Raw genomic sequence first — 26,868 nt, forward strand, 5'->3', positions numbered from 1 at the left:
CAAAAATATAGAAGGTGAATGGGTAAGGGGCTTCACCTATAATTTGGGTAATATTTATATCAGCATAGCCAAGATCCAAGCTATTTAATTTGGAGTTGAGACATATAAGAGCATGAATATCAAGAAAGCCCACATTTTGTCAGATTCACTCGATGCCCTTAACTTTGTCTATGGAGAAGCTCCAAGTTCCCACTCCTTTCTTCTATGATAAGGTAAGAGTTGTACAGGATTTAGTTATCACCTAGCAGGATCATAAGATCCTTTATGTCCCTTGTGAAGCTACACTCTGTGTTGAATTTCTTGCCAAGCAAGGCCATCACCATCCTTGCTGACTGATCCTACGATTTGAAGCCCTTACGAGAATTTAAAGCCTATCTTTTAACTGATAAGAGTGGGATTATGCCCACACCTTGTAATCTTCTCTAGTTTTAGCACTAGCCTTACCAATAAAAAAAAAACTTTTGTTTGAATGTAAGTTATTTTTTTCAGTTATTTTTGGTAGAATTACTTTTTTTTTTTGGGTTAAGTTTTGGTAGAATTTCTTTTTTAAATGAGAAATGTACAGGGCACCCTGATCCGTAAAGTGGTTAAAAAATGGCCCATATACTCAAAAAAGGGCCCAACGGTGAGTCACCGTTAATGAATTAACATCTAGCCGTTGAAATTTGAAAACTAGTCGCAATTATTCCCCTTACGATATGACTAAAATGCCCCTTCGATTCAAATCCCTAAACCGCTATCCCATCCTTTTTTGAATTTCGGGTCAAAATCTCGGCCCTTTCCTTCAAAGTCATTTCATTATTGGTTCAACGGAAACCTCACCCTGAGAGTGAGGAAGAATAGAGAGGATGAGTGAATGAACATGGTCTAAGTTCGCGTTCAATCTCGAAATCCCTAGTTACCACCACCTAAACACATTGATCACAGCAAAAGCAGGTTCAGGATTACTCAGATTCGTCGATTTGGAATTTTTTTTTTCAATTCCTCTTTCAGGTGCTCATTTTTTTTTTTCAAGTGTTGCTTTTACAAATATTTTTTCCATGCCATTTAAAATATCACGCTCTTCATTCTGTTTTCCTTGTTCTTTTCGAATCTTTGGATGCTAGAATGTTGAAAGATTTCAAATTCATAAGCCGAAATTTTGGCAAGACTGAGGAAGCCGAGAATGTGCCTGTGGATCCCAAGGACTCAACAACTGCTCAGAGCATCGCTGACAGTTCTAGACCTCCGTTGAATACAATCCAAGATCCTTTCCATATCCCCAAACCCGAGCAAGACATGGCTTCTCAAAACAAGATTAATAGGACTCCTAAGGCTAAGGGCAAGGTTTCTGAACCAGCATTATCTCTTCGGACACCGGATAAGCTCGGAGGTAGCTTAATGGCAAAGAGCCGATTTGGCTGGGCTCAGAAGAATGAACCCAGCTCAATTTATGGTGATTTGCGTGATGATAGAAGAGGCACTGCGGGCATTGGAAATGGTGGTTTGGCACATGCAACGCCTCGGACGGCAACTCGCACCGCAGGAAGGGCTACTATGAGTTGTTCTGAGAGCAATTCAACGCAAAGCACACCATCAAAAAGTGTCACTAAACCTCCGAATTCAGGTATTCGGAGCAAGGCCGACGGAAACTTTAATGCTCGCCTAGGGAATTATGCCGCATTGTATAAAGGGATTCCAAGTTCATCTGGTCCGCCTACAGTTGTTAATACTGTCGAAGTGCCTCACTTTGATCTAAAAGAAGATACGTCATTTTGGATAAATCATAATGTACAGGTTAGTTCCGAGTGCATTTGCTTGCAAATTTTGCCATTATTTGATATTTGATAGTGGATGATTTAAGAGAACCTACCTTGGTATGGGTTGGATATTAACTTAAGTAACACTCCATAGATTTCTCGTGTCACTTTGGCACCCAAAAGAATGAATTTGTTTAAACATCATAGAATATTTAATTCTTGAAAGATTGTATTCTTTTTTTACTTTTGGAAGGGTGAATTTAGAATGAAAATAATATTTTCAACTTTCAAGTATTAAAGTTGCTGGAAAAACCTCCATTCAAAATAGGGTTTTCGCTCTTAACTTGAGAGATTCTATCTCTTGGCCAAGCTCTTTCAGTTTCTGCCTGAATTAGGACCATCCAGTCAAAATTTATAGTTGGTTAAAAGCACTGCCAGTTTTGGTTCATATTTCATACTGTGCTGGGGACTATGAATTCTGATGCTTATGCTTGTCAACAACACACAAAGGTAATCATAAGAGTGCGTCCCCTCAATAGCATGGAGCGGGCTACCCAAGGATATAACAGATGTCTGAAACAAGAAAATGCTCACAGCATTACTTGGATTGGGCAACCTGAAACTCGTTTCACTTTTGATCACGTTGCTTGTGAGACAATAGATCAGGTATGATAACATCTCAGAAACAATTTGGTACAGAAATTTCTTTGCATTAAGTTATTTATTTCTCTCTCAAATTTGTGATTTTGTAGGAAATTCTTTTCAGAATGGCTGGTCTACCGATGGTGGAGAACTGCCTCTCGGGATATAATAGTTGTATGTTTGCATATGGACAGGTATTCTCCTGAACAAACATGCTTTATTCAATCTTGAGATTAGCACATGCCATTATAAGCAAAAAAAAAAAAAAAAAGCCATGTAAAATAGAGTATTGTACTATTGTTAAGCAGAAAGATACTGTCTTCTGTCCAAGATTCCAATATAGCGCTTGGCATCATTGTTGTTTCTTTCTTTCTTTAAATGTCATATCACCTAAGCAACGTTAGTGTAGAAAGCACCGTAAGTGCTGGTTACTTGTGCCCATATCCCCTCTATCAGGTGGTGCTGTTGAGCTGCATCATTCAGCATTTTAATGTCTGGGAAAGTAGGTGCTTCAGTTTGTCATTGTTTCTTGATTTATGCATGTCATCCTTTCACAAAGGTCATGCTAATCTTCCTTGTATCATTCTAATTTTATTGTACGTCCCCAGAGGACTCGTCATTGTTTCATGCTTCCATGTCCCTACTAAATAGTGATTTTTACCTGCTGTAGCTAAACATTTTGGAGTTTGATAAAATAGGGCTCAGTTTGTTCGTGTCATGTCAATGGGAATGTGTGTACAGTACTCAGAAGTAGGGCAAAACTATGGTTTTCTAATCAACGGAGCATAGTAGAGAGTATCCATTTTTCAGATTATTTATCCAACAATTTAACTCCAAGTGTGCTATTACGGTATTAGCATATGCAGTGTCACATGATTGTCAAGGACGCAATATATAAGGCGTTCGTTGAGAGGTTGTGTGCTCTGCCGTTCTCTTATATGATTACAGATGTGCAATGACAACGCGTTGATTACAATAAATAACGAACTATTTCTTCCTCTCCTCCCTTCTCCTCCGACAAAAAAAAAACTGTCTAATGTGACGAATGGTTTTTGTTGTAGACTGGAAGCGGGAAGACATACACGATGCTTGGTGAAATTGAAGATTTAGATGTGAAACACAGTCCCCATCGTGGAATGACTCCGCGCATTTTTGAGTTCTTATTTGCTAGGATCCAAGCCGTAAGTTCATAACTTGTAGCTACTTCAATTTGATATATAAAGAAGCCAGTTTGCACGATCAGTACATATCGCTTCATCCATGTGTCTAACTTTTTTGTCTTTCCCAATCTCCTCATCAATTAACAGGAAGAAGAAAGCCGAAGGGATGAGAACTTAAAATACAACTGCAAATGTTCCTTCTTGGAGATTTACAATGAACAAATCACGGATCTCCTCGATCCCTCATCTACTAATTTGCTCGTGAGTCTAGTTGTTCCCCCCATCAAATGAGTGTTGAAGCATTTCTATTTTTTTCCCTTGATTTATCCTTTTTCTTTATAGCTGCGGGAGGATGTCAAGAAGGGTGTTTATGTTGAGAATTTATCTGAGTTTGAAGTTCACACTGTGGGTGATATCATAAGGCTTCTAACTCAGGTAGTAACTTTAACTATCTTATTTGGTTTTAGGCATCTCTCTCTTCCCTCCCGCCTTCGTTGTTTATTTGAATGGAAGATGATATTTATGTGCATGCTCCCAAGCACGTCCATCAATTAAGTTGTCGTTTTCTCAATGCAGGGATCTGCAAATAGGAAAGTTGCAGCAACAAATATGAATAGAGAGAGCAGTAGGTCCCACAGTGTTTTTACATGTGTGATTGAGAGCAGATGGGAAAAGGACTCTACAACTAACTTTCGTTTTGCAAGGTTAAACCTGGTTGATTTGGCTGGTTCAGAAAGGTAAGACAACGCTTTTTGACTGATTAAATCAGATTTAATTTGGCATTCATATGAACCTGTACTAATTAAATTTCCATTTACAACATAACAGACAGAAAACTTCTGGTGCTGACGGTGAGCGTTTAAAGGAAGCCGCTAACATCAATAAATCATTATCTACCTTAGGGTACCCATTACTACCTAACTGCATAAATACTTTCCATTAATCATGTTAATTATAGTGGATAAACTTATTGAAGCTTTACCCCTCTTTAATTAGTATTAGTAAGGATTCCTTAAATGTACTTGCAGTCATGTGATAATGATACTAGTAGATGTGGCGCAAGGAAAAATGAGGCATATTCCTTACAGGGACTCGAAACTAACATTTCTTCTTCAGGTTAAATACCCCACTGGTTTCTTTTAAAAATGTTCATAGTCTGGATTTACAGTCTTTAATATTTTTGACACTGAATATAACCCAGGACTCCCTTGGTGGAAACTCAAAAACAATGATCATTGCCAATGTCAGCCCTTCGATATGGTTTGTACTTTTCCTTGTAAATTTTTCTTCCATCGATTATATATAAACTGTCATGAAAATGCCATGGATCTTTCATTTTTTGCAGTTGCACTGCTGAAACACTGAATACACTTAAGTTTGCCCAGAGAGCAAAACTTATTCAGAATAACGTGAGCTTTATTCTATACCCAGTTTGGGATTTGTTTTAGAGAATAGAATCTTATCTCATTGAGAATTATGCATCTCGTGCCATGTAGGCTGTAGTGAATGAAGATTCTACAGGAGATGTCATTGCTCTGCAGCAACAAATACGACTGTTGAAGGTGGTATCAGTTCTGTTTTTTTTTTCTTTTTTGGAAAATAGCAATCAAGGACCAGTTATTGTCAAAACTCAAATGAAAAATAAGTCCGAATGGATTATTGTTAATTTAAAATTAGTTATTGTTAAAATCTAAATGAATATTTGTTGATAAATGACTAGCTCGAATTGACAAGTATCTATATGAGTTGCGATAACAAATGATCCTTGACTAATATAAATTTTCTCCAGCGATCCTTGATTGATATTTTCTCTCCCTTTTTTTTGGTAGTCCATGTACTGGTGTCAAAATCACATATTCTAACTCATTGGTGGAATTTTGGGGCAGGAGGAGCTTTCTACCCTCAAACATCAGAATGTCTCCAGGTCCTTGTCATTTGGCGTGGTACCCGTCAAAGTTATGAAAGAGTCACTGGAAGGCAGCAGCTCAGAAAATGCAGTTGAGGTGGAGCAACAACACGGTGACAATTTGCTTGATTGCCAATCCAAGGGAATCAGAATGTCCAGCAAACAGGTATACATGCGTCTTCTTGGTTCAATTCTCCATGATCAAAGTACTCTTTTTTTTTTTTCCGGCCTTGTTATTCAAGATTGGATGACTTAAAGGCTTGTCATATTGTAGTCATCATGTGCAATGAATTACATTACATTTTACATATAAATAAAACATGCCACTATGCTTCCATCTTCTTTCGTATGGAATACACAACATTTACATATGTCTGCAACATGAAAGTTAATCCATTGTTATAGCATCGCCATGAAAGACAGCACATTCTTGTTTGTCTTGCATCATCATCATCATCCATCATCTAATATTTCATTATTTTCGTGGCTTAGTTGAAATCACTGGAGGCAACTCTTGCTGGTGCTTTGAGAAGAGAGCAGATGGCAGAAACTTCTGTCAAGCAACTAGAAGCGGAAATTGAACAATTAAACCGATTGGTATTTCTCTTACAAGGACGTAATGCTTTTAAATTTGTATATTTCCATTGTGCCTTCACTCGTCTTTCCTTAAATCTATCTCTTCTTAGGTTCGTCAAAGAGAGGAAGACACTAGGAGTTGCAAAATGATGCTTAGGTTTCGGGAAGATAAAATTCGAAGAATGGAATCCCTTCTTGCTGGTTCTATTCCTACAGATGCCTACTTGCAGGAAGAGAATAAAGCTTTGTCTGATGAGATCCAGCTTCTTCAGGCCAAACTTGACCGAAATCCCGAAGTTACCCGGTTTGCATTGGAGAATATCAGGCTTCTAGACCAGCTCAGGAGGTGATAATCTCTTTGCTCCCAACACAATCAATAGTGAAATGGTTCTGCCTTGTAGCCTTATCTTAATGATAACTGCAATAGGTTTCAAGAGTTCTATGAAGAAGGGGAGAGGGAGATTTTATTGGCTGAATTGTCCTCTCTGCGGGATCAGGTCTGTGTGTTTCTAGAATCTTGTGCAAAAGTAACTTTCCTTCTGGCTTACTTGTTTGGTAGCTTCTATAAAGGGAAAACTTTGTTCTGCAGTTGCTTCAATTTCATGAAAGAAACTCGATGCAGAGTAATCCGAATTTCAGCCCGCAGCCTCAGGTTAGACTAAAACTAACTGATGCATCATTTCTTGTGTCCATTCCTTTGTACATCCCATTCCTTTCCTGTTGTCCTTATAAATGTCACCGTTGCTGGCTTGCTGCAGAAGGTCCCATGCAGTAAGAAAGAAGATGATTCTGTCAATCTAGAGGTTTTCATCCACTCTTTATCGTATATAGAACTGTTCTATTTTTACCGTACATGCGTGACTTCTTCCTTTAATGGTCGCAGCTAAGAAACACTCTCAATGAGTTAGAGGAATGCAGGCGTAACTTGAATTCTTGCTTAGAGGAGAACGCAAAACTTAGTAGGTATTGCTTTCGTTCCCCTTTAAAAGTCATTTTATTGTATCTCTGTAGATTGAGACTCTTATTTTGGTTGTAGCTATCCTAATATATTTTTATTGTTGTTTTGCATTGCATAACAGGGAAATAGATTCTCTTCACTCAATGGCCAGCAGCATAAATGCCACACAGGTATTATTATTGTTATTCAACTTTAAAAGAAATTCTCTGGCCTTTGTTTTTGCTAGATTATAACACCTCTGTCAGAAGAGGCGGGATGTGAATGGCGTTCATTAAGGCGTTCATGGGTAGCGTCCGACTTGTTTAGTTGATTTGAGTACCAAACTACTTTTAAGTTCGGGGGCTTGGTACAGCCTAGTTTAATTTAGTTATTTAGTATGGAGTTGAGTTGGGCTAGCTTTTATTTTTATTATTATTTTTAGGCAAGACTCAAAATAAGTCAAAGAAAACAATATTACATATATATATATAATTTTTACATTATCAGTTATTTTAATTTTTGTAAATTTGTGCCAAAAACTTTACAAAGTCGGGGATCTAAGTTGGTTCATATGATTGACCTGTCTCAATCGAGTGACTCGATCCAATCAATCTAATTTTCTTTGGTCCAGCTCCACTTGTTCACATTTACATTTACAAAGTAATATTACCATGAATCACCGATTTTTATTGTTGGATCTTCAGTAAATCGGGACTTTATATGTTCCAGGCTACCCATACGTAACATGTTCTTTAACTTGCATGAATGATGAGTTCATTATTGGGAGAAACAATGTTGATTTTTGTTATTATCCTCAGGATTTTATAGAGGGACCATTCCATGAGGCTGAGGCAATCCCGCCTAAGATGATGGAGGGAAGAAATGCACTCCCAATAGCAAAACACACAGAAGATATCTTGAATTTGCACCTGGAATTAGATATACTGAAGATCATCTTGAAAGAGGAGAGGTGTTTGCGTGGCTTGATGGATGAGCAAACAACATGCTTAAATAAAAGTCTTGAAATGGCAAAAGGAGAAATTTTGCAGACAAGAAAACAGTTAGAGGAAGCAAAAGGTGAGCTGAAGGAGACAAAATCTGTTATTGAAGCTTTGGAATCACAGCAAATTTTATCATTTGATGAGATGGAGGACATAAAGAACAAGAATAGCGATTTTATGGAGCTTCTGAGGAAGCAAGAGCTTGAAATCATGGCCTTGAAGAACCAACTTGCTTCCAAAGAATTGAGAGATAATATACCAGCAAAGTATTCGGAGGTAGAAAGCAAGTCCTCATTGCAGACAAAACTGAAAAAGATGCATGATTCACTCGAAAAAGCCAAGCAACTGAACATGTTATACCAAAGTGATCGTTCATTTCAAATTTCTAATGAAGAAGAGATGGATGAAATCCGTCGTCAGGCTGAGGCTGAAACTGCTGAGGCAATTGTCTGTCTGCAAGAAGAACTTGCCGCGCTCCAAGATCAGATACATGACGGTCATTTAAAAGAAGTAGAAATGAAAGAGAGAATACTGCATTTGGAAAGCGAACTGAATGAGGTACAGGAAGCATTGCTCACTACAATGAATGACAAGGGACAACTAAGCGAAGAGCTTGAGGTGAGAGATCAAGAACTACGATCACTGGCTGAAGAATGTGAACTACTAACCTCTGAGATTGAAGAGATTCTTGCTGATGGATGTGAGGCGCTCCTTGATGCCTCTGATCAAGTTGACCATATATGCAATTCATTTCCACAGAAAAGGATCTGGATTTCGGAACAATTTGGCATGATGGCAAGAAAAATCTCTGAAAAGGAATTATTAATTGATGAACTCAGCAGATGTCTTGAAGACGCAAGCAATAAAAGAAGTGATATGGAGTGTATGCTGAAGTCTTTAAGAAGCGCAGCGCTGGTAATTACTGAAGCCCACCAGAAAGACCGCACTGAGAGAGACAAAGAAATTCACCTATTGACATCACAACTAAATGACAAAATATCCTCTGCGACAAAACTAGAGGAGCAGCTAAAATTGGCAGAAGAGCGCATAAGAAAAGCATCAAGTTGTGCAACTGTTGCTTTTGTGATCGTGAATAGATTGTCAGAAGTGAATCTTGGTTGCCTTGATGATCTAAAGCGAAAGGACCTTTTGCTCAGTGAATTAGCAGAGATTAATCAGCGAAAGGATGTCCATCTCAAAGATCAGTCCGCTTCAATTGTACAAGCAGAGAGACATATAGCAGAATTGCAGGAAAGCTGTAATAAATTAAGGCAGAATCTTTCTGAGGAGCAGGAGCATTCTTGTGATCTAGAACAAAGGCTTAAAGGTATTGAAAAAACTGCCATATCAGATACAAGGGAGCAACTTGCGGCATTACAAGAAGGTGTGTCCTCGATCAGGTCATCTATGGCCTCATACGCAGAGCATTCTGAATGCCTTGATTCTAGAAATTCCTTGGAAGTGGGCACGCAACATTTTGAAGACAACGATGGAGCAAGGGTAAGTTGATTCTTCTTTTTAGTAGATTTATTAAAGTCACATTATGTCACTTGCAGCTGTGATTTGTCACGGGTTTTTATTAATTTATGCTATTTTGGATCTGTTGCAGACAGGTACTGGAGCATATCAAGACCATAATTTAGATGAAAACTCTGTTGAAGAGTCTATAATTGACCTGGCAGATTGTTCCTTCTATTCTGTGAAAGGTGGAAACGATACAGGAAGCCAAAACTCCAGAAAACTTTGCAAGGATGGTTGTGCAAGAGATGTTACCATTGCACTATTGAGAAAGGAAATAGAGTGTGCACTAGGAAACTTAAAAGAGGTGCAAGATGAGATGGCCAGACTCCATAAAGAGAAAAAGGAGATGTCAATGTCTGAAAAGCAGAGTCAGCAAAGCATCAAGTGCCTCACAACTGAGCTACTTGCCCTTCAAGTGGCTATGAGTGACTTTGAAGAACAATCCAAGATCAAAATTGAGGCACTGAGTGATCAAGTCAAAGAACTAGAAGAAACTCTGCAGGAAGATGGCCTTCATTGGCATCAAACGAAAGAGGTAATGATTTATGTTTAAAACCTAATTCTCAGTGCGAAACCTCTATTCCATCTTTTATTCTCTTCAATTCAACCGATGAAAATCCATTGCAATATCTTGTTGTCTTGTACTCTCCTACTTCAACCGAATAGATCAAAGATTGAATGATAAATGCTAGCTTTGAACAACTTTCTAAGCAGTCTTTACTCTTATCTTTTTGCAGTGGCTTGAACTGGAAGCTGGTGAGGCAAAGATCATTGCCACTCAGAAAGATGCAGAGGCTTTTTGTATTCTTGCCAAATTTGAAGAAGCCCAAGAAACAATTAAAGAAGCAGATGTCATTATCAATGAATTGATGATAGCTAATGAGTCAATGAAACATGATGTAGGAAGACTTACAGAAAAGGAAGTCATATTACTCAATGAGAAGGATCTGTTACTCGGAGAGAAAGAGAATCTACTATCAGTTATCAATATGAAGAATAAGGAGATAGAAGACATTGTCGAGTCAAATCTTATAGAGACAAAGAATATACTTGCGGTGGTTGATGATGTCATCAAGGAGTTCCAAACCATCGTGAAGGAAAATTTCATATCCATATGCTGTGATTTCCAGTGCATCAAGTCTCAGTTTTCATATTCAACTAAGCTACTACAATCATGGCTTGAAAATGTCTGGTCTGAAATTGTCGTTAAGGACTGTACTCTCTCTGTGTTGCATCTCTGTCACATTGGAATTCTGATAGAAACAATGACAGGGCTGCATACAGAGAATGGTCTGCTTTCACATGGCCTCTGCGAATCTAACTCCCTCATCGGTGACTTGAAAGAGCACAATTCTAAAACAAGAAAGGAACTGGAGATGTTCGGCATTCTGAAGAGAAAACTGCTTGCTGACATCAAGAACAGTTTTGATCGTGTTTCCAGCAAGGAAAAAGAAGCCAGTGAAATCACCATAAACTTGAACAGTTTTGAAAAGAAGATATCTGATCTACAGCTCCAGGAAGAAATGATGTTGCAAAGGTCTAAGGAAATGGAATCTCAACTTGCTGAATTGATAAGAGAATTGGACTTGAGTAACACAGATGTTGTGACCTCCCTTTTAGATCAAGAGAAAATACTTGAACAGAAAGTGGAGGTCCTTGAATCTCAAGCTGAATTTTTCATAGAAAGTTGGTACTGCAAAGACTTTGAGTCACTCATTTTTGCTTTGGAACTAGAAAATCTAGCCTGTCAGATAGTTGATAAAGAGGGTGATTTGATGATGTGTTCTAAGCTGAGTGAGCATTTGAAGAAAGAAGTAATTTGTTTCCAGCTAGAAGCAGAGTTTACATCACACATTTTAATGGACGTGGTAGTTGAAGTTTCTGTGCTAAAAGGTGAAATTCAACAGAAGGAAGTGGAGAAGAAGGACTTACTGTCAGAGCTGAACCAGAACGTCTTAAAGATTGCAGGGATGGGTGAACTGAACAAGTCCCTTCAACAACATATTGAGTTTCTAGAAGATGATGCTCGTTCAAATAATGCATTGAAGGGTGAACTTGGTAAAATCAAGGAAGACAAGATAAGACTGATGGAAAAGAATCTAGATCTGGAAGCTGAATATGACAAACTAGTTGAGAATCTTATCGAGAAGGATGTTACTTTAACCTTGTTTTGTCATCAGATTTCATTTCTTGATCAACAAAACAAAGAATTGCACAAAGTTAATCGTACGCTGGAAAATTCGTCTGGCAGACTTCAGAAAGAGTTGAAAATCAGGACTGAAAAGTTAGATAGACTGCACAGCTTGGGGGATGAGAATGAATTACTGAGACATGAGGTGGAAATTTTGAAGACTGGTAACGGCTTAGTTCTTCAATCCTTGGACAAGCGAATTTCTGATTTTAAACCACTGTCAAGGTGCCAGGATCTCTTTGACAAGGAAAATAGTTTGCTGCATGATTTTATAAGTTCTTTAGAGTTTCAAATTGGCAGTCTACAAACTGATCTGGAGACAGAAACTACAAAGCTGAGTGACATCCTCCATTCTCAATCTGTCACGATTGAAGAATTAAGCTTCAAATGCCAGGAATTTCAGAATTTTGTTGGCACTGTAAACGAATTGAAGGAGGAAAATGCATCTTTGCAAAAAAGAATTCGGCTGTATGAGAACATCCTGTTGAGTTTGGAAGCCGTCAGATCAGTTGATTTGGTGAAAACTTTCGAGATGAAGGTTGCCAGATTATCTGAGACATTGAAAGAAGAAAGTCTTATAATGACAGACAATATGATTCGTGGCCTTTGTGAAAATGTGGAGATGGCATCTAAATTCATTAAACAATTTGAATCCCTGGAGTTCCATGCTAAAGAACTGGCAGCAACTAGTTCAACTCTCCAGGCTGAGTTATCCAGAAAGGATGATGTAATTAAAGGGTTACTATATGACCTGAGCTTACTGCAGGAATCTGCATCTGAATGTAAGGATCACAAAGATGAAATTGAGGAAATGGGAGCTACTATAGAAACATTAGAAGATGGTCTTGCCGTTAAATCAGGTGAGCTTGCTGCTGCAGTTGCTAACTGTCAAATGTTGGAAGCACAGTTGCAGGACAAATCGGATATTATTGGAATTCTTGAATTGAATCTCTCAAGAGAACAGGAGTCTGTGAAATTGCTAGTCAGTGAAAATTGGGAACTTAAAGATCATATTGAACATGCCTTTACAGCTAAAAAAAAGGCAGAAGATGAGCTAACCGAGAAAGGAAAGCTAGCGGAGAGCTTAGAAAATGAAATCTCGGAAATGAGCAGTGCTCTCATCCAAATGAATGAACTCACAACTGAGAGGGATCAGCTTCAACTGCAGGTGCTTAGCCTAAAAGAAAAGCTTGAAAAAGCTAAAGCAGAAGTTGAAGAAAATGAAGCGATCGCTCAAGAAGCTCAGCAGGTAACGCTTTATTGATAAACTTGGTCTGTATTGCCACGTCTTAAGTAGTCGATGAATTTATACCCTGAGCAGTTTTAACGAGTGGATAACTAAATTCCCATATAAACTGATATAGCAAGCATTTCCATCTATTTTCCTTCATTTTCAAGTGGCAGCATCTAATTTCGGGACAGAAGTTGAGAATCTTTAAATTCTTTCTTCCTTTCTTTTTTAAATTTATTGTTTTTTTTGGATCCTACACTAGCGGTACGGTAAAATGCTCAGCAGTGTAGCATTCAGAGGAAAATTTGTTGCTTATCTGAAAATTGTTTCAATAATCGTAGGTGGCAGAATCAAGGAAGGTCTATGCTGAGGAGAAGGAAGCGGAGGTGAAACTCTTAGAGCGCTCAGTTGAAGAGTTGGAGTGTACCATAAATGTCCTAGAAAACAAGGTGAGATTGTTTTGCTTTTATATCATCTTCAGGAAGCTTGTCTATCTCTATAGACATCAAAATTCAAAATGCTTTGGTCAGGTTGACATAGTAAAGGGGGAAGCAGAACGACAGCGGCTGCAAAGAGAAGAGCTGGAGCTTCATGCTGTCAAACATCAGATGCAAAACATTAGAAATGCTGATGCTGACATGAGAAGGTTTATACCAGCTAATGCTATTCTACTAGTTTCGTTATATTAGTCATTCACATAGGGGAGGACATATCGAGAACTGTGGTTCTAATTTATAGATGTTTAAGATATTGCTGTTTCTTTTTCCCTGCAGGCTTTTGGACGAAAAGAATAAAAGCCTTGAAGAAGCCCTAGCTCATATACAAGTTCTTAAAAGAGATTTAGCGGGAAAAGATTCAGAGGTGGGACTTCATACTAACTAATGAGGGCTATGATCTAATCTTCCGATAGAAGATTAAATTTCAAAGTCATGTTGGCTGAAATTAGTTCACAAATGGTTTGATTCGTTCATTTTCCGTGTTTCTCTTACAGATTGCCCAGATGAAAGCTCATATTTCAGAGCTGAATTTGTACGCAGAAGCACAGGCAAAAGAGTACATGCAGAAGGTGATCAACTATCCCGATTATGCCCCAGAATTCAATCTTGCATTCTTTTTCTCTTGTGCAATTAATATATGAAATTGTATCAAAAATTGAGTCTGACGGCAAACGATTTTCTGCATAATTTTAATACAGAAGCAACAAAACTCAAAGAGCCAAATAATCAAACACAAATAAATCAGAAAAAGAATCATTCAATCACCCACTATCACAGACTCAAGAAAGTGCTTAAAAAACCGACACTCACTAACCAACCTTGACTAAGCAAAAGACTATAGTTGATTCAAGGAAAATTATATTGACATGGAACGTAATTCAAAGCAGTTCAAAGCACTAGAAGCTATGGCCGAGCAAGTAAAGCCTGAAGGCGGCTTATCCACCTATTCATGTACTTCATCAAACAAGTCCGACAAGAATGCAACCAAGTCTCGAGGTTCAGGTTCACCTTTCAAATGCATTGGGTTGGGCTTGGCACAACAGATAAAATCTGAAAAGGTTGAGGAGCTAGCCGCTGCAAGAACCCGTATTGAAGAGTTAGAATCCCTGGCTGTATGCCGACAGAAAGAGGTAATCTTTTCTTTCTTTTAATAACATGTTCTGCAGTAAAATCTCGGTTGACGTTCTTTAACGTGCCGCTTTCTTCTCTTTTTCCAGATATTTTCGCTCAATGCTAAACTAGCAGCTGCTGAGAGCATGACCCATGATGTAATTCGAGACTTACTCGGAGTGAAGTTGGATATGACCACTTACGTGGTAAGATCTTACGACTTGTTGTTTGTTGCTACTCGAGCATTTCTTGTGTCGAAGAGAGTTGTGGACCGAAATTGGATCTGGTGCGCACCTCTCTTCCACACTCCCAGCTCTCCATGATATGATATGAGGAATAATGCATGTAAAAAATTTTTAGAAGATGAAGATAATAAAGTATTCATAAAAGAGAATTTAGAACTTACCCAATCGTGCTCATTTTTATTTTTACCTTGTTCATGCAGTCACTATTGGATAATCAGCAAGTGCAGAAGATAACAGAGAAAGCTCAATGTCATGCTTTATATTCTCAAGAGAAGGTTGGATCATAAGTAGTTAGCATAGTCTGCGTTTTGGTAATTCTTGAAATAGGTTGGATCATAATCCTTCTTAAAAGTTGTTAACATGAACTGCATTCAGGAAGAGGAGGTTATTAAACTAAAGAAGCAGCTGAATGAATTTATTGAAGAGAGGCAAGGGTAATCAACTTTCAGATTTCAAATTATCTTTCCTTTCTTTTAGTACACATGTAACTGCGCGCTCATGAATAAAGTTTTTAAGACTCTTAAACCTTTGTTTAATAGGTGGCTGCACGAAGTGGATCGGAAACAAGCCGAATTGGTGGCTGCACAAATTGCAATGGAGAAGCTTCGGCAACGGGACCATTCACTGAAAACTGAAAATGAAATTTTAAAGGTAGAACATTAGATACTACTCTTTCTTATTAATTTCAAATTGGTTGCCTTAACTTCCCTCGTTTCATGCAGATGGAGAATGTGAATAACAAGAGCAAAGTACTGGAAATGGAAGAGGAAATCAGGAAGCTGTCTGGTCAACAGAACCTTCAGCAGCGCATTCATCATCATGCTAAGATAAAGGCAAGATTTTATCATTTCACTCATCTCAGGTAGAAGCGGGGGTGTTGTGAACCAATATTAGCAAGCTGCAGTAATTATTGGGATTCTAGTGAAGGATTATTTACAAGAAGTCAAGAACTTTCAGCTCCGTATGGGATTTGCCGCATTTTAAATTTAACTATTGCCATGAACATCTGCATTCTGCGAAGTTCGTCTGAGAACGAGAAAATTGAGAGGAAGAGATTTCATTGAAGCCTTTCATAATTTTAAGATTTCCCCATGCGAATTTCCTCTCCTATTCCCATTTTCTTGTATCCCTTCCTCCTACTTCCGTGTAACTCCCAAGCAGGCCTTAATATTGCTGTAAATAAAATACCTTTGAAATTGACCTGGGACTTTCTTCGAATGATTTAACAGGAGGAAAACAACAAGTTGAAGATACAGAATGAAGAACTCAGTACAAAGCTACGAAGATCAGAGATATTCCTTTCACGTGTCAAAGAGGAACTTTCAAGCCTCCGTGTTTCTGCTGGGATTAATCCATGTATTGATTTTGAGGAGGAGCAACGCTTGATGGTAAAATTGAAGGTTGGCGTCTAAAGAAAATTTATCATCAATAGATACAAGTTTTTTTTTTTTTTTTTTTATTGTTTTGGTTGACATCACTTAACAAAAAAACAAGTTGGAAGTTGTTAATATTTGAGTGAATATTGCCCCAGGGAATCGAGGAAGAGAAAATGCTGTTTGCGCAACAGCTACTGAGGTTGTGTACTAATGTTCTAAAGGTAAGTATTGGTTTTTGGTCCTAAACAAATTATGATATGCATAAATTGTTGAAGTTTTGAAAATAAAGCAATTCAATTAACAATAATAATCATGATTGTTCAAAATTCGAGCATTAATTAACAAAAAGGGAATCGATTCATTATATGTTCGATAAAGAAATAAATGGATTTAAAGATGTTATAGAACAAATTTAGATGAGATAGAAGTTTATTTGATATTTTCTAACAAATATATTTAAAAAAAAATCTGGAATACATCGTGATTCTATGGCTTGAAATTTGTTGAATCCCACATACGACAGGATCCTGGCCCTCATTTCATGCTTTGTTTTTCAGGCTGCTGGAATAACAAAACCAGCATCAGATATAAACCCCTCAATGGCTGAAAAGGCCTTAGAGGAGCTCAAGAATAGGATAGCATCTCTGGAATTGGAAAAGCAAGATTTGAAGTATAAGGTATGTTCAGGCTACATACATACCTATTGTAGATCTAAATACGAAGCGTCATGAAAAGAATTAACGTGAAGAATGCTGACTCCTTTGACAGAACAAAATTATAAAGGAAAAGATCAAATTATCTGAACTCATGCCACAAACTTCATCGTTGAACTCCAGAACTGAGGAGAATCGTGTAACTCCCCCAAGGGTATCTCAGTCTCCATTTCTTTCCAGTTTTGATCGATAATGAGGATGACTTTTGTTAGCTTTCACCTTTCAGATAGTAGCTCGTACTTCACGTTGGTCCTGATCTGTAAATCAAGATTTTTTTTTTTTTGGGTTATTTTGTACCAATTATTATTTCTCATATAATGATGTAAATAATTTATAGATTGTACAGTTCAACAAGATATGGCATGGTATCAATTATACAAAGCACACAGATGCCGGGAGATCCTTCAAGAGTTTCATGATCAACCCTAGCCTTCTTGCAGGTTGCGGGTTGCCTCGTAATTTAAAGTTTCAAAATTGAGTTTTCAAAATTAAAGTTTCACTTAGCAAGTCTCGCCAGAATGTTTGCGTTTGGACTAATGTAAAATTTTTTGCATAGGATATATTTGAATTTAATAAATAATATATAATAAAATAAAAGGATCTGTAAATTTTATCAGGCTTTTTGAGTGCAACTGTTTGTGGAGAAATTTTTAGATAGATTTAATACATTTTGTAATTTATGATCCATTCGATAAAAATATAACATTTCAATAACATTAAATATAAATTAATTTTGAGATTAATAATCATAGAGGCAAGAAATTAAATATTGTATTATAAAAATAAATTCAAAAAATGATAACAAATAAAATTTTATTTGATTAAATTAACATAATGTGTATTCATTTAAAAATTTAAGGGATTTTTAATTGAATCTTTCTTCTTAATAAGGTAATTACTTATTTTTTAACCAATTCTATCTTTTTATATTTACTTTTATTAAATACCTTATAATAAATATAAAGTCATTATTAATAGAAAAACTTTAAAAAAATAAAAATTATTTTTAAAAAAATTTAAAATATTTTATATTTTTTTTAAATGGAGAGAATATACTATATCAATTTAAAAACTTCTCACCCTGTGTCATGTGTGATGAGACTTGCACTTCTTTTTAATACCAAATGTTTGATATCCTGGAAAACCGTGATGAGATTGACTCTTTATTTTAGTGGGTGAGAATCATGAACACTTTTTCGAGCCTCTGAATAGAGATATTTTAAGTATACATTATCAAATATAGAATGAAATCATGTATTATATACTAGTAATATTTATTTTTTAGCCTTTGAGACTAATTCCATGAGATTTTAGTATTATTTAAAGAGTTATTCATTTCAAGAGGTGTTTTTTTATACACATTTCTAATAATTAAATTTAAAATTATATTTAAAAGGTTTAAATTATGACTCATTATAGTATAATTTTTTAATTTTTGACTCAATCCTTTAATTTATGTTTGTTTTTTTATATAAGTTTAAAAAAATAAGAATTAAGTTATAAATAAATTAAAAATTAAAAAATTAAATTATAATAAATTATAATTAAAAAATTAAATTATAAATAAGTTAAAAGTTAAAGTATTAAACGGTTAATTGTTTTAATAAAAAAAATCTACAATGACCAAAACATTAAATAATGAAAAACCCCTGGACTGGGGGATGTTGACATTCTTCCCTGTCGCTTTTGCTGGCGCGGTGGTCCAAGATTCAGTGGTAAGCTGCCACTTCGCCCCTAACTTACACAAGATGGCAGCCGAGACTGAGACTAGGGGGTGTGGGTCATTGATGCTCACCGATCAAATGCGAAAAGCATAAGACTTTGCAGCAGCTTGAAATCTCACTATATCTTCACCCTTAAAATAAAGCTTCCACATTGCCAAGAATCTCTCTGATTCCCTGGTAAGATGGCTTCTTGTGTTTTTACATCTTTGCGCAATGGATGACAATTACTTGAAGCTAATTCTCTAGTTCAAAACTTCGTAGCTGGCCGTTATAATGAGCGCTAGGGCTTTCAGTTCTATTTGTTTTGACCGAGGCTACTCGTGGAAGGTATTTCTCTGGCTTTGTGACAATCAAGTTTTACATTTTTGTCGTGTTATTACTGTATTGTTGATTGTTAACTCTGGGACTTGTATTCATCCTGCCGACTGCCGAGTTCCAATTTTTTTACATAGCTGGGTGCTTTTATTGGTGAGCTCATGAGTAAGTTGCTGAAAATGGCTAAGTCCTTTGCTCGTTAGTCCTTTTGACATGTTCCAAAGGCTGAAGCATTTTGTTATTTATAGAAACAAACGCATGTAACTCACCCATTCTCAAAGGCTGAAGCTTCGTAGACTTAATAATTTCAAAGACCAAAAAGTTAGCATCTCCTTGTCTTACTTTTATCCGTACTCAAATTGTGATCTCGTGTGAGTTGTTTAGGTGGAGAAGATATCCAATTTGAGGAAGCAACAAAAGGGCAAACCATTTGTTAAATGTTCATTCAAGTCTAGTAACCATACTTCACAAAGTACAGTTCGTATTGGTGTTCTTGGAGCTAGTGGCTACACTGGTGCCGAGGTGAATTGAGTGGCAAACACACCCTTAAGGCCTTAACACAGTTTCTCCATTGTTTTGTGTTTCACTATTAGTTCAGACCTTGGAATAGGAGGTTGTGAACTATGGATGCTATTGTGTTAGGTTCTTCGGCTTTTGGCAAATCACCCACACTTTGAGGTTACTCTAATGACAGCTGATAGGAAAGCTGGCCAGCCAATTGCATCTGTCTTCCCTCATTTGGCTACACAGGCATGTCAAACTTCATGTGTATTATATAATTAGGAAGATAGTTTTCTTACTTTTAGCTATACTTATCAAATGTATGGAATGCTTTCTCTTTTATAATTTAATCCATTTTCTATATAATTTTACTTTTGCAATGCCCATGTCATGGCCTTATAAGGAGATATATGTTCATTATTTGTTTCATGAATTACAAACTCTGACTCACTCATATATGCAGAATTTGCCAGATTTAGTTGCGGTTAAGGATGCAAACTTTTCTGATGTTGATGCTGTATTCTGTTGTTTGCCACATGGAACCACTCAGGTTCATTCTTATGACTCTTGATGTTTTGTTCCTTGATTTGAAAAACAAAATACTATATTTTGCTTACCTTCTCAGAAAAAATGCACACGTTAAGGAGAGAGTTTCAGTTGTCTTTGCATTTTTCTTTATCAATCCTGAGTTTTGACTTATTTTTTAATTTCCAGGAAATAATTAAAGCCCTTCCCGTGCACTTGAAGATTGTTGATCTATCTGCTGTATGCAAATAACACTATTATGATTTTGATAATTTCTTTTGATTCTAAAACAAATAAAATATAGTTCATTATAATTGTAAATGAGATATTTTGTAGGACTTCCGCCTACGAGATATATCTGATTATGAAGAGTGGTATGGTCAGCCACACAAGGCACCGGATTTGCAGGTGAATCTCTTTTTTGTCCTGGGATGTAGCAGTAATTTGTTGATGTTTTTGTCAGTAAACCAATAATTTTGAATGCTCTTCATTGACAATCTCACTAGCATACTCTCAAACTTCTTGTAATGCATATATCTGAGGACATGGAGTTCCCTCTTTAAAATTTAACTTGTCATTTTTTCCTTGTATCTGAAGATTGTAAGTTTTTATGTTAATAGTTTTCCAATAGAGTGGTAAGTTTTGAAAATTCATATGAAATTATTATTAATGCCCATCACTCTTGCCTTGGTTTTCATGCTGAATGATATTTAATCATTTGTTTCTAGAAAGAAGCTGTCTATGGATTGACAGAGATTCTAAGGAAGGAAATCAAAAATGCCCGCCTAGTCGCTAACCCAGGTTGTTATCCAACATCCATTCAACTTCCTCTTGTCCCACTGATAAAGGTTAGAATTCTTACTATGCATTTTAGTCTATATTGCGTGCTAGAATGTCTTCAATTTGTCCAGTATATTTGTTTTATAGTGTCTCTTCAAATCAATAATCAGGTAGATAAATGATCTATACAGTAAGTTGGTAATTAGTTACACAGTTAGGCTGGCTTCCAATGCTTTAGAACTTTTATAGTATCCATTTGTCTATGCACTGTTGCTCAATTTGATGGGATGGGGTGTTAAGTTTAGTTGTGATGTACTAATCAAGTGGACTTATTGTTGATTGACTGACAAGGTTTAGGATAGATTTAAAAAAAAAAAAAAGCAAAGCAGAGACTTATGGATATGTGCATTATTTCCTGTAAACCAGTATCTGTGGATTATGGACGGAAATTACTTACAGTCAAAGATTTAGTCTTACTTTACTGTGGGAAAAGAGATTTCCACACTGCTCCCCCTTGGAGTTCAGCACATGGTTTATTTTTTGGGCATGCCTCTTGATATAACAGAGAAATTGATTGCAGTTAATTTTACTCTGAATATTTAGTGCAAAAGCTGTCTTCCATGAGTGGGTATAGTTACCAAATCTTTTCTTTTCCATGAATTTTATTCTATTCGTGGATACACTATTTTATTGTTCGAGGAAAATTATCTTCTAAATATTTACAGTTGACTCTTATTCGATGATATGAAGAACTGCTTAGCAAAAGAATAAATGAATGAATGCATAAAAAGGAAGATAAGAGGTATGTTGTCATCAATATAGTTTGCATCAAAAGGCAAGACATGTTTATTATATAACACCATTTTTAGCAATGGGTGCAAGGTGCATCTACCAATTACTGCATATGTGATGAAGACTTGGTAGCATGGGATATCAAGTCGTATATTTAGTAGTATGAGATGCTGAATGAGTATATAAGTGGGTTCCCCGTCCAGCTTGGGTACCCATCAATTGGTATTAGAGCCTTGTTGTTAGAGGTTTCGGAGAGGTCTACCTACGGAGGGTTTTGACTGGAAGGAGGCCTAGTTAAGTGTCGTGGAGTGTAACCATCAGGACGTCAGCTTTTCATGGGGGGCCAATTGATGGAGACTTGGTAGTATCGGATACCCAATCTCACATTGAGTAGTATGAGATGCTTAATGGGGTATGTAAGTGGGTTGGCTCTCCCACCTCAACAGCCAACTTTTGGGGTAGAGTTCTCCATCCCACACGGGCACCCATCAATATGCCTTTCAACTCTTCAATTGAAGTATGAGTTACTGAAATGAACACATTTTTAGTAATGTGTGTTTAGTGCTCTAGATATAGCTTCTTTTTTTTTTCTTATTTTGAACAAGATAACCTGTGCAGTTTCAAGTGTTTTATTTTCTTTGGGTTGCAGGCTAATCTTATTGAGACTAAAAATGTTATTATTGATGCAAAATCTGGTGTTAGTGGGGCAGGTTAGTATTTTAAGGCACCTCTTATATTTTTGTTAACAATGACAGTCTAATGTCCGCGGTGTTTCTACTCTTTGGCTCATTGTTGCAGGGCGTAGTGTCAGGGAGAATTTATTATTTACAGAAGTAGCTGAAGGTATCAATTCATATGGTGTTACCCGACATCGCCATGGTGAGTTCATTCTATATGTTTAAATAGGATTTGTGCATTTTATATTTTACTTAGCCTAACCAATCATTAAATTGAAGGAATCCAAATTTTTCAAAAGTTCTTAGCTGCTATCCATAAATCTCACTACTGTCATGCTGGATCTTTGTGATCTTTCACTTGCACTTTTGCACATTTTAAGCCTCAATGATCAAGCATGATATATGTGATGATACAGTAAACCGTAGGTTGCATTACAGCATTAGGCTACTGAGCTACTAGCATTTGGGGAGAGGGCAAACAGCTAGTGTTAGTTCTGACGTGGTATGTCCATCGAAAACCTCTCATTTTGTGACCCCAATGTCAAGAATGGTCAAGACAAATTATTGATCAACTAACCTAGTTCTACATTAGGGGGTCTAACTTGGCCCGCTAGCAACTCTAAGATATTAACCATAACTTGTAGTTGGCAGGCATCAAACAGTGAAATTCAAACATAAATTATGGAAAGTGTCTTATGCGCCTCATTGACATTAAAACTGTTGTGGAAATATCTTCACTTTTATTGCTCTTTATTCGTCTAGATAAGATTAGTGACTTACAAGCAAGTTGGACATAATTAACTTTTATGGCCTAACTTGAGGGGAGTGAGGAAATATCTTTACTTTTATCACTCTTTAGTCACCTAAATAAGACTAGTGGCTCACAGCTGAGTTTACAGCATTTATTAGCATGTGTTTTCTGTTTTACTTCCCTTTGTGTGTGTGTGTGTATAAATACTTGTATATTCCTTGTTAGATCAATGCAATTAATTATTCTTTCCCACAAAAAGTTGAACCGATGACCTCTTTCCCATGTGAACAACATGGAATTGAGACTTGTGCCTTTAAACTCCTACCCTAGTTGTTAGGGCCTACAAATTTTAGCTTTTGTGATAAATGTCATTGATAGCATTCCGTAACCTCTTATCACCTATAATAAGAAGCCTGGAAGGGAGTATGGAATAGAGATAATTTCTGATCAACTTGGGATAAGAGATGTTCTTATGGATGAGAGGGTGGAGCTGGGAAGCACGGATACGTGCAAAATGCTGCCGTGTCCATGTCGGATATGTATTCGACACAGACACACGTTTAGGATGTGGAAGTGGCACGTCCGCTTTTCCGGTTTCAGTCTGACACGGGCAGAGATGGGTTGTAATCAGAACTCAGCATTTTGGCCTTTTTTTCCCCTCATTTCCAGAAATCAGAAGCCCTAAGCTTCATCCAATTCCAGTCAATCCTTTCCCCTTTCTCATGTGAGCTTCGCTTTGTCTCTCCAAGGTTCGAGCGTCATCCTTCTTCAGTCACGGCTCACAGTGCTTCTTCAGTAACGGGTCACGGCTCTCTGTCTCTTCAATCACTCTGAGCTTTGTCGCTTCAGTCATAGTGCTTCTTCAGTCAAGGCGCTCTGTCGCTTAAGCCCGTGATTCCTCGCTCTATCTCTCCGAGTTTGAGGTAAGTTCTTCTTCATCTTCTTCTCCAGCGCTGTTCTTCTTCATCTTCTTCAGCGCTCTGTCACTTTTGGTGATGGGCATTCTCATATATTCAAGATTTCAAGTCCTTGCGGCTTCTTCTTCAAGCCCTCGGTGCTGTTCTTTTAAAACAATATTTTTTAAATGTTACTTTTTAAAAAAAAAATATCCATGCTTCCTAAAATATTACTGACCTATTGATTGTCAATCTAATAATGTTGCTGATTTTTTTTTAATCTTAGATGGATTATTTTACTGAGTTGAACATTGATCTGTGTAGTGGAGAGAGAACTTATAGGAGAGAGTAGTAGTGTCAATAAATTTGAAAAAGATGAGAACTAATTTAAGTTGATCATTATCTTTTGTCATTTGGTAGTGCTTAACTGCTTATCATATTGTATTTTGTGATGGCATTAGACATTTTAAAATTGTACTTGTTGACTTTAAATATGGAATTATAAAATTGAAAATCTGTGTGTATCTAAATATTTAATATTTAATTATTTAATATGTGATAATATTTAAAATTTTTGAAAATTTCTGTGTCCGCGTATCGTGCGGTATCGTATTCGATACTCATACCCATATCACTGCTTCATAGGGGTGGAGGTATAGTTCGTAGGTTTTCTGTTTATGTTGTTAGTTAAGCATTTGTATGTTTATTTTCAGAATAGAGTCAGTTATGTTATTTTGTGATGTGGCAGATGGTAGGATGTCTTATGTACATGCAGCACATGCTAGAATTTCTGTGTGTTGCAGATGGATTTAGTCAGCTATTGCCCTGGGTTGTTATAAGGAATCTTTCATAGCACTTGTATGTTTTTTTGTTTTTTGGTCAAATGTTTTTTTGTTTTTCGGATGACATCAATAAAGCAATTGATATATGGCAGAAATATTCAATTCTATGGAGATTCTCCAACTAAGATTCAGATTCTAACAAGAATTTTAGTAGCTCTAACAAGACAGTCCACTAAATGGTTTGAAACAAATTCTTCACTGTGAATTCCAGTTCCAGAAACTGAACAAGGACTCTCAGATGCTGCACGCTCAAGAATAACCATTAGTTTTACCCCTCACCTAATTCCAATGGTAAGAGTTGCTCGCAGGATTCTGTGTTATATAAATATATATATATATATATATATGTTTTCCCACTTTCCGATGAAACTTATGAGTATATCACTGCTGCCATCTAGTAGATCCGTGGTATGCAATCAACTATGTATGTGGAAGTGGCTCCAGGAGCGAGTATTGAAGACTTGCAACAGCAGCTAAAGCAATTCTATGAGGTTTGCCTTTATTTATCCATCACTTCTTATCACTACAAATTGACAAGCATGTAAATTATAGAGTCCTAGCGTTGATGAATCTTCATTTTTTTAATCAAAAAAATCCCATCATTGAACTTTGCCTAGAAATAATCCGAGATCTGCTCAATATTACTGATAGCAGAATAGCATAACATCTCTAGGCCTTAAGCCCTTTTATTTATATACTAGCTATACCTTAACGTTATAACTCCCAAATCCTAACTAACTTACCTAACTCTCATTTAATATATTATTTACACAACACACTACCTCTAACCTGGTTTAAAGTAGCTGTGAAATGTGCTTAACTTTATGAAGCATGGGCTTACTATCGCCTTCATCCGTCTGGTTTGGATGATATCTCAACTTCAATTTTTGTCGTTTCTTGACTTCCTCTTCCGCTGCTTGGTGCTTGCAGGATGAAGAATTTGTTTTGGTGTTGGAAAATGGAGTCATGCCTCGAACTCATAGTGTTAGAGGAACTAATTACTGTTTGATCAATGTTTTTCCTGACCGAATTCCTGGGAGAGCAATCATTATATCTGTAGTGAGTTTGTTTTTCTGTGTAATTCTTCTTCATGTGTAATTTTAATTTGCTCATTTGTATCGTCATAGCCTTGGACCTTGGCTCTAACCATGTCTTTATGCTTGTTGGAGATTGATAATCTAGTAAAGGGAGCTTCAGGTCAAGCTCTGCAGAACCTCAATGCGATGATGGGATTTCCAGAAAATTTGGGTCTTCATTACCAGCCTTTGTTTCCATAGTGTAATACTAACAATCTTATCCATGATTTAGCCCAAGATTTTGATTATAAGCCTTGTTATTCTTTGCCAACCATTTTTTGGGGAAACTTTGAAGTAGCCTATTTTCATATTTGCCTCCACTGATTGATGCAGGCATGCAGCTAATGATGAGGACAGAATATTTAGACCGAAGTTTCAGCTGGATGGACTAATGGAAATACATTGTTCAAATTATGTATTTTTCAACAATATGTAATTTTCATGATTCTTCTTGAATTTGGAGAGGGAATTGGTAGGACACGAATGTTAGCAGAGCCAATTCCATCCTGAGTTTTTTTTTTTTTTAGTGACTTGTAATGTAATGTAATGTTATTATGATGGGTTTTAGGATTTGTGGATTAAGAATATTTATCATCATGTTGCTTTTTTGTTTTGCATTAAGATATTTATGAAATTTCAATTGCATAACAGGTTTAGCGGAATGGGCTAGTACTTCATAATATAATGAATTAAAGTTTAAATTTTCATTGCAAGAGGTGTCAACAATTAATGTTCAATTATACCTAGAAAAAGATTACTCATGAGCAATAAAAATAATATTAAGGTCAGAGGGAAAAAAAAAAAGTACTATGTTGTTGAATGTAAATATTGATTTTTAATTGTTAAAATTATTTAGGTAAAATTGCCATAAAATTCCATTTTGGGAGGAAAATTGTTTAGGGGGACTAAAATCAGTTTAAGGATAGATTTATCATATTGCATCTCAAACTCATGACCTCACATCTCAAGCTTATGACCTTACATATCAAGCCTATTATCTTGCACATTTTTTATGGAAATGGAACCTATTATTCTAAAAGTAATGATCTACAACAAAATAATAACATAGATAATATATTATTATCATCACAACAGTGTAAATTACATGGGATTTTTGAATGCTAGCATATAACTTTGTTGTGTA

The 26,868-nt window shown here is 36.5% G+C and overlaps 2 protein-coding genes, 1 long non-coding RNA gene and 1 other non-coding gene across 11 annotated transcripts; 2 read left to right on the forward strand and 2 right to left on the reverse strand.

The window, feature by feature from the left end:
- The first annotated feature begins 856 nt into the window (after window positions 1–856).
- On the forward strand, window positions 857–17,258 carry LOC129285494 (kinesin-like protein KIN-12D). Of its 3 annotated transcripts, none has more exons than XM_054921232.1 (38): window positions 857–993; window positions 1,107–1,776; window positions 2,250–2,405; window positions 2,492–2,575; window positions 3,443–3,562; window positions 3,689–3,802; window positions 3,884–3,976; window positions 4,118–4,278; window positions 4,370–4,444; window positions 4,570–4,657; window positions 4,743–4,801; window positions 4,887–4,950; window positions 5,038–5,103; window positions 5,428–5,613; window positions 5,940–6,044; window positions 6,134–6,369; window positions 6,451–6,520; window positions 6,613–6,675; window positions 6,782–6,826; window positions 6,907–6,986; window positions 7,103–7,151; window positions 7,779–9,461; window positions 9,571–10,017; window positions 10,220–12,922; window positions 13,246–13,353; window positions 13,435–13,550; window positions 13,678–13,765; window positions 13,896–13,970; window positions 14,289–14,531; window positions 14,619–14,717; window positions 14,957–15,031; window positions 15,132–15,190; window positions 15,296–15,407; window positions 15,479–15,589; window positions 15,986–16,156; window positions 16,288–16,353; window positions 16,690–16,809; window positions 16,901–17,258. In XM_054921232.1, the coding sequence occupies exons 2-38, from the start codon at window positions 1,108–1,110 to the stop codon at window positions 17,036–17,038; spliced, it is 8,997 nt and encodes a 2,998-aa protein (XP_054777207.1). In that variant the 5' UTR covers window positions 857–993; window position 1,107; the 3' UTR covers window positions 17,039–17,258. The 3 variants fall into 3 exon arrangements, with proteins under 3 accessions (XP_054777207.1, XP_054777208.1, XP_054777209.1); XM_054921233.1 differs by having other exon boundaries at window positions 6,785–6,826; XM_054921234.1 differs by lacking the exon at window positions 3,884–3,976.
- Window positions 2,893–2,994, reverse strand: LOC129287336 (U6 spliceosomal RNA). Its single transcript, XR_008587657.1, has one exon. It is a non-coding gene; the product is annotated as a U6 spliceosomal RNA (small nuclear RNA).
- LOC129285496 (uncharacterized) lies at window positions 14,528–16,022 on the reverse strand. The gene is made up of 3 exons (XR_008587224.1): window positions 15,283–16,022; window positions 14,944–15,121; window positions 14,528–14,826 (listed from the first exon to the last, which is right to left on the reverse strand). It is a non-coding gene; the product is annotated as an uncharacterized LOC129285496 (long non-coding RNA).
- A 1,272-nt stretch (window positions 17,259–18,530) lies between the features above and the next one.
- On the forward strand, window positions 18,531–26,345 carry LOC129286765 (probable N-acetyl-gamma-glutamyl-phosphate reductase, chloroplastic). 6 transcript variants are annotated; one of them, XR_008587517.1, is made up of 15 exons: window positions 18,531–18,746; window positions 18,831–18,896; window positions 19,269–19,406; window positions 19,527–19,634; window positions 19,849–19,935; window positions 20,100–20,150; window positions 20,247–20,318; window positions 20,639–20,758; window positions 22,132–22,192; window positions 22,281–22,361; window positions 24,860–24,939; window positions 25,050–25,139; window positions 25,579–25,707; window positions 25,831–25,926; window positions 26,058–26,345. XR_008587517.1 is itself a non-coding variant. In XM_054922784.1 (15 exons), the coding sequence occupies exons 2-14, from the start codon at window positions 18,843–18,845 to the stop codon at window positions 25,923–25,925; spliced, it is 1,179 nt and encodes a 392-aa protein (XP_054778759.1). In that variant the 5' UTR covers window positions 18,531–18,746; window positions 18,831–18,842; the 3' UTR covers window position 25,926; window positions 26,058–26,345. The 6 variants fall into 6 exon arrangements, 4 of the variants coding, with proteins under 4 accessions (XP_054778759.1, XP_054778760.1, XP_054778761.1 ...); XM_054922784.1 differs by having other exon boundaries at window positions 25,818–25,926; XM_054922785.1 differs by having other exon boundaries at window positions 18,531–18,896; window positions 25,818–25,926.
- Window positions 26,346–26,868: the final 523 nt, after the last annotated feature.

This window comes from Prosopis cineraria, unplaced genomic scaffold (genome assembly GCF_029017545.1).
Source record: "Prosopis cineraria cultivar Desert tree isolate PC_DT_omini unplaced genomic scaffold, ASM2901754v1 PC11, whole genome shotgun sequence".
Classification (NCBI taxonomy): Eukaryota; Viridiplantae; Streptophyta; class Magnoliopsida; order Fabales; family Fabaceae; genus Prosopis; species Prosopis cineraria.